The sequence below is a fragment of the Eufriesea mexicana genome, unplaced genomic scaffold (genome assembly GCF_001483705.2).
Source record: "Eufriesea mexicana isolate 0111107269 unplaced genomic scaffold, ASM148370v2 scaffold2545, whole genome shotgun sequence".
Taxonomy (NCBI): domain Eukaryota; kingdom Metazoa; phylum Arthropoda; class Insecta; order Hymenoptera; family Apidae; genus Eufriesea; species Eufriesea mexicana.
In genome coordinates this window covers 506,416-519,336 of record NW_016910608.1, presented here as the reverse complement: position 1 = coordinate 519,336, position 12,921 = coordinate 506,416, and the positions used below count along the sequence as shown (strand labels likewise).

The window sequence follows — 12,921 nt, the reverse complement described above, 5'->3', positions numbered from 1 at the left end:
TCTTTCCAAATTATCCCAGATCCTCTCACGCTTTTCTTCTCTCAATGACCAACGCAGATAAATCCAACTTTAAATGCAATATATAGGAAACAATAATTCCAAAAGAAAAAATCCTAATATTTATTTTCAAATCAAAATATAGATTTTATCTAAATATATATATATTTTATTCAGGAATTGCTATTATATGTCACCCTTTTCAAATTATCCCAGATCCTCTCACGCTTTTCTTCGCTGAATGACTAACGTAGATAAATCCAACTTTAAACCCAAAGTTCCCTCTTCCGAGCCGATTTTCTTGCATCGACAGTGTCCGAAGGAATTACAGGGAAAAATTCGAATCCCACCTCCAGCCGTTATCAGCCGATCCGTTTTTCCTGCAAAAACGGTGACCCGGATCAGCGCGATTTTCCGGTTATTATGCATTCACGGTGGAGCAGCGACACTCGGTGATGGATGAGTCCCGGGGCGAGGCGCGAATTATCTGTTTCGGGGCGAATCCTAAGACGTCTGCCGGTTTTCCAATGATTTACGAACATATTTTATAGGAGAACGGCCGACGTGTCGCCTCTTAATCCAGCCTCTTTCCGCGTTTGATTTATACGCGCTTAATTTCGCCCACGGATGAAAATTCAACCGGTGAAATCGATTACATCCACCGACGAAGAGTTACAGTCCCTCTGTCAGGAGACAGAGCGACGGATATCTTTGGTGCGGAAGGTTCACGCGAACCGGAAGCAGCGGATTTTTCCCGTGAAAATGCGTATCGATCAGTCGGGTAGCGACAAGTGCTCGTTGTCTTGTTGGGATTTCTTAAGGCGAGTTTTAATCGAGAGTGCAGGGCGTGGTGTTGGGAGACTGTTGTTGATCTTGGTGTTTTCTGAGCTTTGTGTTAGTTTAATTGAAATATGGGAATGATAGATTGGGAATTTGATACAGTTTATCAGTGTAGAGTGATTCGTTGACTTTTTGGAATTTTTTAATGTCCGTTTGGGAATTCTAATCGAGGGTGCAGGGTGGTTAAATGATTATGAGTGGTGTTAGAGATTCCTGTGTTCTGTGTGAATTTTGTGATAAGGGATGAAGGCTTCAAAATTTATTTAACACAATTTTATAGCGATTGCTGTGACGATGGTCGTTGTTTTAATTTCCTAGCATCGTGTTTAAGGTGTTTTCTTTGGGTATACAGGGTGCAGTGCATATTCTATTATGTGTCAGTGAACATCTAGCATATTCTATTTCAAGAGGCTAAAATAAAAGGAAAGAAAGTCGTAAATGCTACTGTTAGCGCTATGTAAATTGATAATTATGACTGTACTTTTAATAATATCAATTAAAACGTCATGGATATTAATTATATTGCAGGGAACTAATTATAATAGGTATCGGCTAATATGTCACTCTATATAAATCTATTAGTATATGCCAATTATTAAACGTAACTTCAAAGTAACACATAAATGGTTGTCAATAAATCAAGCCTAGATAATGAGCATAAATTTTAAGCAATCTAATTTACTCAGAAAATTCGGGAACGGTACATAAAAGTATCCAACAAATAACACGTTAAATATTCATACCTATAAATATACCATATGTTTCAAGATTATTCTCTCGTAAATCTCTATCAAAAAAAACATCCCAAAAATTCTACCAAATTTTACCGAGATAGCGTCACAAAAATTACCATGTCACCCCTATATGTAACTAAAATTCGATCACCCGTTATATCTATATATTATCCATCTAACTAACACACCTTGACCAAACCTCTCCTACCAGTGCAGGAAAGACAAAATTCCAAGGAGTCTTTAATTCCACTCTTACCCTAACTTCTTCTCCAAAGCATCTAGATTACTTTTAGGTACTCGTCACCTTGCACGATTCGTCTGTCAACACATTTCGTGAGGAAATTATCGCTGGCCTCGGAAATACGCGTGAATATCGCGAAGGAAGCTCGCGATTATCTTCGAATCGGGCCACAGAAACCGCGTTCTACCTCTAAATGGGCCACGTAATTACGACGATCAATTAACGAACGATTAACACCGCTCTCCGGCGAACAAACGAGCGAACAAGCAAGCTGATTAACCGCACGCGAGCCATACATGCGCCTACAAAGGGCTCTTTCTGTTTTCCCTATGCCCGTGCACGCATGCGATTCCTGGCCACCGTTAAAACGGCTCAGTGTATCAAGATGTCCACGTGATGATCTGGATCGGATTCGGCTTCCTCATGACGTTCCTCAGGAGATACGGTCAGAGCGCCATCGGACTCACGTTCCTCCTAGGCGCCATTTTGGTCCAAGTCGCCATAATCTGCGAAGGCGTCGTGCACATCGGCAAGGACAACAAGTCTTACCTATCCTTGAAAAGGTTCGTGGAAATTTCATTACGCTTATTTCGATATAATTGTTAATGACAAAGATTATTATTATATACAGTGTGTACCAGCAACGATAGTAAAAATCATAAGGGGGTGATTTTACGTGAAAGAGCAAATCTTTTAAAAGAGCGAATAAAATCTTTTAAAAATTGGCTTTGAATATTCACCAAGTTCACGTGCAATTAACAATGTCTTAGATGAATAAATCATCAATGTATCAGTATTGGTGATATAATCGAGATGAAGTTGATTCTACGTGAAAAAACAAGTCGAAAATAAAGAATAACATTTTTTCATTTGTAGTCTCGTTATGAAGGAAATTGACTTTGAATATCTACTGCGTACGCGTGCGCTTTGGCTCAGGCGAAGATGGGCCATCAGTAGACCAGCGTACCCGCTGAATATTCAAAGTCGATTTTCTCGATAACGAAGCTTCGAATGAAAAAGTTTTATTCTTTATTTTCGATTTGTTTTTTCGTGTATAATCAGCCCTCCTCGGTTGGAGCATAGATACTGATCCATTGATGGTCTATCTATCTAAGCCTTAGTTAAGTACACGTGTACCTACTCGGTGAATATTCAAAGTCGATTTTCTCGACAACGAAGCTTCGAATGAAAAAGTTTTATTCTTTATTTTCGATTTGTTTTTTCGTGTATAATCAGCCCTCCTCGGTTGGACCACAGATACTGATCCATTGGTGGTCTATCTATCTAAGCCTTAGTTAAGTACACGTGTACCTACTCGGTGAATATTCAAAGTCGATTTTCTCGACAACGAAGCTTCGAATGAAAAAGTTTTATTCTTTATTTTCGATTTGTTTTTTCGTGTATAATCAGCCCTCCTCGGTTGTACTACCGTTGCTGGGACACTATGTATATTGAGAATTATTTGGACGAAATTTGTCGTTTCACGAGAGTGTATTAACTTCGAATCCTTTTCCTAAATTTTATTTCGGATTTGACTATATCACGTTATTTCTAAGGAAAAAATTCGATGAATATTCTTTTAAAGAAATGTTTGAAAAATTAAAATAATGGTAAAAAATTTAAAACAAAATTTTAGGAATAGAAATTTGATAAGACAGGAAATTTCTATTCCAAATGTGAATATAATTAAATGCATTGTTTTAGCTACGATCACTATGATTTATCGATGGCAACAAACTGTTTAAAATTTTGTTAATTTATTAACAGTCGCACGAACTTATCGAGAGAACCGGATGGTCTGCTCGGAAATCGGAGATCGTACCGAAAAATCGTCGGAATTTTATTCGGTATTCCGTTAAAATAATTAAACAAAAACTTGCGTCATAAAGTTCGCAATTTGAAAGTCCCGAACGAATCCCGCGAATTACTAACCTCGGCTAATCCACGAGCTCGTTTTGAAATTTTGAATTACAAATTCCGTGGATGACAGAATTATAAATGGTGATTGGTTCCCTGGCTTTGCAAATATATGTAACAGGAACGCCGCTAAATTTGCATAATAATTTGAGAAACAGTGGAAAAAAGCATTTAACGAGACAGGAATACGACCTGCGAGTAAAATAAAGAAAAAAAAAAAGGAATTTCATTAAATTCCGCATACTCCCCTTTCTCGTGAAAAGGATCGAATATTTCGCAACTCGGACATTTCGTCTGCGAAATCGAAATTTAGTATGCAGGATGGAATATATCCGTGAATGATAATTTTCCAGGGCTGGAAATGGGAAATAGCTTCGAATGATTTAAATCGAAACGAGAACGCAGAAACGAGAAAGATTTTCGCAAGGATCACGAGAGTGGAGAACGCTCCGAGGGGCAGAGACTAACGAGAGCGAAAGTAATTACTCTCGCGGCTAATTATGTCGTTGCATTCACAATGAGGATATTCTGAATCGTTGAAAACTTCCTCGCTTGACCAGATTTCACTCGGAATTAGCACGAAATTAACGCCGTAAGCAAGCTAATTGAAACATATAATATTCATTAGGCGACTTTTCTGAAAACTCAATTAACTCCCCGTTTCTTCAACAGCATCGCTTTCATACACCTTTTCTGTCATTTCAATTTCAAATCTTAAGAAGAACGCCCGCCTTTTCGTATGCCTCTCTCCATTAAATAATTAAAACGCGCTTGAACATTCGTATTTCTACTAACAAGGGTCATATTAATTTCTTCTCCTTATATTTCACGCAACAGCTACTTTTGATATTTTCTTAAATGATTTTCATTAAGCAATCTGTTTAAAAATTAGGGAAAAAATTTGTTGCTAAAAGAATTTTAAAAATTCCCAAAGGATTGCTGAATAATAATAAAATAGTTGCTGAAAGATTAGTTACAAATCTCGTTAAAAGGCTTGATCCTCTTCGAGAGTTATTGCAGTCGACTATGGGAGGTTTTACGAAAACAACTATTAAATTAAGCAAATTGCTTGGAAGCATGGTATCCATATTGTAGGAGCGTACGAAATTCTTTGGTTTGAGAAATTTTCTGAACACTAAATAGTGCACCAGACAGCTGCAGAGATTTGTGATACACTTTGGTGAATTACTCCCGTGTTACACAAAATTGAAAAATGTCTAGGGAGTTTCCAACATATCTTACAAACTTCCAAACCATTGTAAGAACATTGCGAGTTAGTAGAAGCTTCCTCAAGACGATGTCGATCTGCAGATTTATTACACAAAGTTGCGGCGTGCTCGAAAGCATTATAGATACCCTAGGTACTCTAGGAGGTTTAAAATATGTCGGAATAACACGAAATTCCCTAGAAAGTGTTCTCGATTTGCGAAACTATTCTAAATTATCCTATTCCACTCTTAAACGTTCTATAAGCATGCGAAGTACTGTAGAATAGTATCGTAGACCATTCCACGACAATGTACCGAAGTAATGGTGAGATATAATGTAGAAATTCCCTAGGGATTCTTTCCGATTTGCAGCAATACCTGGTGTTATTCCAAGTGACAGTAGAATGTTGTGTACGCTTGCAAAATATCCCGGAACATGCTATGACAGGTCATAGTTGCGAAATAATGGGATAGTATAACATAGAAATTCTCTAGGGATTTGTTTCGATTTGCAACAATGTTTCGAGTTGTCTCGCGTAGCGCCAAAATGTTGCGTGAACGTGCTCCACGATGTTCTGAAACATTCTTACAATTCCCATAAGTAGATAAGTAGAACGTACGATAATAGCACACCTGATACAAAAATTCCCTAGTCAGTCTTCTCGCTTTTCGAAGACGTTTTCAATCGTTTCGAACTGTTTTAAAACGTTCAATGGCTTCCAAAGTGCCAAGGTAATGCCGCATAGCAACGCGAAGCTTTTCTAAAGTTTCTGCTTCGAAATATCCTTGCAGCAGAATTGGGGACAATCCTGAAGGGTTCCAGAACAGTTGGCAATATTAAAAGCCCAAGGACAATTTTGGAAAGTATCTTGCAGCTTCTAAAAACGATTCCCGTGACATTTACGACACTGGGCGAAGTTTCTTCCGTCTGCCAAAGATCTTCCAGCCATTCCATCCGAAGTATCTTCCGACCCTACAAGCATCTATGGCAGCGAGCAATATCACAGAGCATTATAAAGCTTCCCGAGTGGTTTTGCGATCTGTAATAATCTTCCACAAGGCAGCAAAGCGTACAATCACTTCAAACGAACTTCCAAGGCCCTCTGCTAAAATACTTCTATTAATTCCACGTTTCTACTTTACCTCTTCTAATCGACGACTGCGCCATCGCTCGAGTTAATTACTGGCTAATTACGCGGTACTATTTCGACTTTCGACATTTCTAAATACTTCCATGTATAAATGAAATTGTCGAATATGTTTGAAAACTTGAAGAAAAGTTGTCTCGAAATTTACTAGAGAAAATTGTCCAAATTCGCAATGGTTTACAAGATGGACGCTGGGCCTCGACGCCATAAGCATGTTACGATATTAAAAAGAACACTCTAATTACACGGTATCGTCTCGAGACTGAATATTTTCAAACACTTCCATGCCTAAAAAGAATTGTAAAATATTTTAGAAAAATAGGATGAAGAGTATCTCGAAATTTACTAGAGGAAATCGTCGAAACTCTCGTTCACAAGATGGCCGCTGGGTCTCGACACCATAAGCATGTTACGATATTAAAAAGAACACTCTAATTACACGGTATCATCTCGATATTGGATATTCTCAGTCTCTTCCATGCATAAGAATTGTAAAATATTTTCGAAAAATAAGATGAAGGGTATCTCGAAATTTACTAGAAAAAATCGCCAAAGTTCTCGTTCACAAGATGGCCGCTGTACCATGACGTCTTGGGCATGTTACGATATTATAAAGGAACATTCTAATATTGTGATTAATTATCTCTGATATTTCTAGATATTTTCACCCACGGGAAAATTTCGAAATATTTTTTTAATAACTCGAACGAAAGATACTTGGAAGTGAACGAGAAAATATCGCGGAAGCCGTGGCTGTAACACAAGATCGACGCTGGTCTGGACACCCCGACAGCGCCACGATATTCGAAAAAAAGCATCGGACACGTACATACATATCGGAAACAAATAAATTCGTAGCAGTCCAGGTAATATACACATCAGGTCTGCATTGGCGGAAAGTCCGAGGATATTTTTGCAGCCGCCGCGGCGAAATATATTCGAACCCTGCCGATGCACCATTGAATGCCAAAGCCAGCTTGTAGGATTGTGTTTACCTGATGCATGAATAGTTGATAAGCCGGGGAAAAAAGTATGCAACGAATACACTCTCTGTTTCGAATCCTCTCTTTTCCACGTTTCGTCGGGCCTCGAATTCACGCTGGTCCATCGCGCTGCAGGAAAAATGCTCCGCCTCGGATAACGGCTCGTTCGAATTTTCCGAAAAAGAGATGATCATAAAAATGGAGCATCGCGGTTTCTCTGTTTGCCGTTGTAATTACTTTTGCATGTCGCTGCGTTATTCCCTCGCCTTTTTTTCCTAGCTGTTTAATCGTGTTCGATCACTCGTAAACGTATCGAAGAATATCTTTGTTTTTGGAAAAATATCTATCATCGAGCACGAGATTAATTACTAATTTCTGAATCTTTTACTATCTTGCTGTCGCAACACGCTTAATCGATGCATAATTTTTCCATCGAAACACGTCCGCAATAAAATTGTAATAAAAACTAAAATAAACGCCTTGTATAAGAAGAAATTAATTAATTCGACAAATGAGAGGATCGAACGTATACGAGACCTCGTTAGAATCTGAACAAAATTCAACGTCCCGAAACCAAAACCAGAACTATAAAAAAGGAGAAAAGAAAACATAACCTAACTCCAGAATAAAAGACCCTGCATAAACTCCCATGACGAAGCTCTACATCTCAAAAGAAAAACTGACAAAAAAGGAAAAAGAAAATGAGAAACTCGTTCAACAAGACTCAAATTAGAAAAGACAGAAAGAAAAATTAACCCTTTGCACTCGAGAGGCGACGACTAGTCACCATTAGGCGACAATTTCATAAAATTTGGAAGATCGATATTAATTGATATGTCAAATTTAAGATAATATAACAAATAATTCTACGTGCTCAAAAAAGTATCGTCAGCGTTACACCAAAGAATCTTTTGATATCTGCTCTTCCCTAGCCAAACAATCGTCGAGTGTAAGGAGGTTAAAAAGCAAAACCTAACCTCAAAATAAGAGCCCAGCACGAGCTCTCCCAACGAGACGCAACATCCCCAAACGAAAGCCAAATAAAAAGGAGCAAAGGAAAATGAGAAAAGAGAAAAGGAAGCCACAACTTATGTTGCCTGGCAGAAGCAACCGGGGGAATCGTCAGCGCGGCTAAGTCCGCGCGAACGAACGAGCTGGATATCACGTCCGTGTTCCGGTTCCGTGATCCGACCTGTTTGCATAGCAGTCGAGAACGCGCATCCATGTTATGAATACTGATCTCCGGTTTTCGGGCGACTAGCAGCCGGTTAATAACGCTCGTATCGATCAACCCACGTGGCCACTTTCAGCCTGCTGAGCGCGGACGTTGCGGTGGCCACGCCGTTGATATCCATGGGCGCTGTGCTCGGTAAGACGACCTACATGCAGCTCGTGTTCATGGGCATCCTCGAGCTGATCATGTTCACCGTGAACAAGTACGTGGGCGAGCATCTGCTCATGGTAAGTTCACCCCGTCCTCCGCGTAACGCGTTTACGCGGCCGTCACGCTCGATCTTCCAGCGCCGGGCAAACGTTTCCGGTATCGAGCGGAAACCACCGAGACTTTCCTTCACCTGGCATCTCCATGCTGATGGCTGGGCAAAGCGAACGCCGGAAATTGGCTGATGGGTAAGGGTGCAGGGGTTGGGCTGCTGGATTTTTTAATCTCTGCTAATGGGCTAACGCCGTTCAGCTAGCCGAGGAGTGGGGGTTATTAGTTCGTTTAAAGGCGGTTAGAGGTAGCAGTTTTCAACGGGTAATGGGGTACTGCGTGTATACGAGGTAATTGGGGAGTATTTTGGGGTAAAGAGACGGGGTTGCAATTGCAAAATTCGGAACGTTTATTTATTCTATTTCGCCGGATTTTAGTGTCCTATTATATTACTATATTTACTATGTAAGATGATTGGTGAAATAAATCTTTTAAGGGGGTTGAGTCATATTGGGGTTCTACGTGTATACGGGATAATTGGGGAGTATTTTGGGGTAAAGAGACGGGGTTGCAATTGCGAAATTCTGAAGGTTTATTTATTCTATTTCACCGAATTTTGGTGTCCTATTATACTATATTTACTGTGTAAGATGATTGGTGAAATAAATCTTCTAAGGGGATTGAGTTATATTTGACAATTTTCAGTAAATATCGAAGAAATCGATATCTCGAGAGGTGCGATCGTGAGCATAATATCGTTCGAGTTTGTAACATTAAACGTACCAAGTGTTATATACCACGGAGGGTCATTTGACCCTCTATGGTAAGAATAGGTGTGTATAAAATAGCGGTACGTTTAGTGTTAAACGATGTCTGAATAGAATTAGCGAGTTACGAGTATTGGTAATTAGAAAAGTTGCGATAGGTATTCGCGATGTTGAGGAAGAAAGAGAAGAAGAGGAAGTAAACTATGGAGTAATCGATATTCAAGAATGTACGTCGAAAACGAAGGAACCCGATCACGGTATTAAATTTCTACAAAAATCTCGGCGAGTGTCGTTAAAACTCCGACGACGTGCATTAAAGCCACTGTTTTCATTGAACGCTTGATACAACCGTAAACATGATATGAATTACTCGTAACCGAAGCATGTTTTCGCAGTATTTCGTATTGTTTCGAGACCCGGAGCATATTTACTTTTGCCATTATCGATTTTATTTTCAATTTTTCCCTTGACTCACTCGAAAAAGACACGAGGTCTCCATTAAATTGCAGCGTTTATCGACGAAGGTATCGTTACCGTGCGAAACGCGTGCTGAAATGAATAAAATGCAAATAGAAAATCAAATCGAACGCGTCCGAAGAGCTGAAAATTTTTAGATCATTTCAAATGTACGACACGTTATGGGATATTATTTTTAATTTATCTTTCCGCAGGTTGTCGATGCTGGAGATAGCATGTTTGTTCACGCATTCGGAGCCTATTTCGGACTCGCTGTCAGTTTCGTATTAGGAATGAAGGGCAGGCCCAAGGAACATCATCTCGAAGGACCGTCCTATAACTCCGATATTTTTGCCATGATCGGTCTGTCTTTTAATTTCTCTTACATCCCAGTAATTAATCTTCCAGATACCATAACGAATTAGGTAAAAGATTCTAGAGAATTTCACAATTTTTTTGCAAGTGACGATTACGATATACGACTTCGAATTTTTCGGAATTTAATTTCAAACTCTACGAAATTTAATTCCGAATTAAAGATTAACCTATTCAGAGAGAGCTACGAAAAAGATACTGACGAATTTCACGATTATTTCGCAATTGACGATTATGATAAACAATTGCGAATTTTTTGGAATTTAATTTCAAACTCTGCGAAATTTAATTCCAAATTAATAACTAACCTATTCAAAAAAAACATTAATCACCTCCGCTAAAGGATACGCAAAGATAGTTCTACAACCCCAGAAAATACGACGACGAAACTAAAAGTAGCCTCTCGCACAAGCATCCGACATAATTCCAAAAACTAGCTCGCGAAAATTCCTGAATACAGCCGGTGGCGGAGAAAATAATCGACGCGCTGCCAAACTGAAATTCGCGCCCAAGGAAAGTTGCTAAACGACACCGTATACTTAACCGTCTGCCGACGCCGGGGGGTTAATTACCGGAAGCAAAAATTTCACACGGTCCAAGAACTGCTCTACCCTCGACCTGCGTTCCCTCTCCTTGGCAAGAAAAATAAAATCGGCCAACTTCCAAAAACTCCGTCCTCGGCATCCCTGGCTCCACCGGAGAGCCAACCCAAACACGTTGTAGCCACGTCCTCAAACACCCTGTCCTGCACCGTTACCGCGAATCCAAACACTTGGCCGATATCACACGCGAGGCGTATCTTTTGACGGAAGTGGAGGAATGGAGGACGTTTGGTTCAACAGGCACGGTGTTCCTATGGTTGTTCTGGCCGTCGTTCAACAGCGCCGCCCTCGAAGGGGACGATCAGCAAAGGGCCATTATAAACACCTTTCTGTCGATCTCGGCCAGCTGTGTGATCGCGTTCGCGACCTCCGGCCTGGTCTCGAAGGATAGCAAATTCAACATGGTGCACGTGCAGAACTCGACGCTGGCCGGCGGTGTAGCCATCGGCACCGCGGCAGGTACAAGACGACCTAATTAATCAGAGATTTACATTGGACGGTACCCGTCTGTGCATCTAACAGGGCGACATTTTCTGAATAAACACAGGCATGATGTGCACTCCGGTAGGAGCCTTGATCGTCGGCGCTTTGGCTGGGCTACTCAGCGTGCTTGGATACAAGTATCTCACGGTAATTACACGCTTTTTCAATTCGACTTGTAGGTAAGCAAATGTGCTTATACTTGTCTAACGAATAATCGAGGGCTGGAGTGCATGGTGTTTGATTTGACGTTCGTGTGTTTGGAAAATCGAAGGTAAGTGGCTGTGCAAGGTACTGTACATGCGCGAGGTACATAGTAATTCTGTGATGAGTAGATGGACAATTGTGTTTGAAGAAATGAAATTAAGGTGATTGTGAAAATAGGTACTGTACGTGTGTTACGTTACTTAGATTAATAATGTTAGATAATGTTAGATAATGTTAGATAATGTTGATATAATTGCGGCGCGATTTTCATTTCTCTTCTATTTATATCAAGTTTATAATTTCTGTATTAGTAGAATTTGATGAAACTTTTTAACGCGTTCAATGCGTTCAACGATATTTTTCTACTATTGCAATGGATGGCAGAAGCTCTAGCTACGCTACTGTACGATACTCTTCGCAAAATGTTTTGTTTTGACTTTGTTCTAACGTTACGAAAGCATGTTTTGCCAGGGGTGAAATTATTATCTTGAATTACCAATGAATCGCACCTGTTTCCTAATTTCAAATTAATCTTACTCTTCTACAATTGGAGTTCCTAAAACAAGAAGGTAACAAGATAACGACAAACTCGTTGAATAACCGATAAAGAATTATGATTTAACTAAATCCATATTTCAACTGAAAATAGCGCAAAGATAGAACCAATTCCATCCTCATCCTGCTTTAAAAATATCTTCCATAAAGGTCAAGAAATTTCTCACGATTCTTCTCTCCATTAGTCAAAGTGGAATACTCTCTCTATTTCCCATAAAGGACGACCTCTAATTCCTCCACGATCTTCAATCGACAAATCCGCTTCCAGTCCCTCTGATAATCCTTCGAACCATTTTCAGGGCCATTTTTAATTTTACCCGGAGGACTGTCTCTGACCCCGATTGAAGTAAACCCTGTATTTCTCGAGGTAACGTTAATCAGAGAAGCCACTGGGAATGTGACAACGTAACGTCCTGACAGGATGTTAAATTTAAAGCCAAGGTGAATGGTCTAGCTCGATAATCACGCGGATAATCACGCGGAGGCTCCGTGCAAGTGTTGACGAGTGCCGGGTGAAATTTTTAAGCTGCCAAAGTGGCGGTGAAACTTACCACGGGGTCGTATACGTGGGGAACATAAATTTCGCGGAAAGTGGGTTTCGTCGATGGAACGACGTGCACGTGAAGCCCGGCAAAACGATTATGAATCGCGGGCAAATTAAATTTCACCGGCACGTGATCGGCTCTGACGTCGGTTATCCCCGATGGTTAGCTCGAGCAGGCTGTATCACGTTACTTTCTTATTTCGTTACCGTCCACTGGCCGGATTCTCGTTAATCCGCTGTCAATGCGGCGATTTCGGATGACAGAAGTTCACCCTGCGATTATGTCTTCCATGAAACTTCCTCGGTCGAAGATAAATCGCTCCGCGAGAAAGGACCTTTATTGCCTGGAAATGAGAACCAGAGTGAGAGAGGCAGGGTAGTCTGAGATATTGGAAAATAAAGGAGAACACGCGGATGAATCTACTCACTCTTCCG

The 12,921-nt window shown here is 40.2% G+C and overlaps 1 protein-coding gene across 2 annotated transcripts in view; it reads left to right on the top strand.

Moving 5' to 3' along the window:
- Positions 1 to 12,921, top strand: part of Rh50 (Rhesus blood group-associated glycoprotein Rh50) — a 46,183-nt gene that overhangs the window by 27,747 nt on the left and 5,515 nt on the right. The window contains exons 5-9 of one of the 2 annotated variants that reach the window (XM_017903760.1): positions 2,198 to 2,375; positions 8,379 to 8,529; positions 9,939 to 10,086; positions 10,941 to 11,159; positions 11,248 to 11,330. In XM_017903760.1, the coding sequence (XP_017759249.1) occupies positions 2,198 to 2,375; positions 8,379 to 8,529; positions 9,939 to 10,086; positions 10,941 to 11,159; positions 11,248 to 11,330 (779 nt within the window). Of the gene's footprint in view, positions 1 to 2,188; positions 2,376 to 8,378; positions 8,530 to 9,938; positions 10,087 to 10,940; positions 11,160 to 11,247; positions 11,331 to 12,921 lie in introns of both variants that reach the window. The other variant, XM_017903759.1, reaches the window with a different exon arrangement.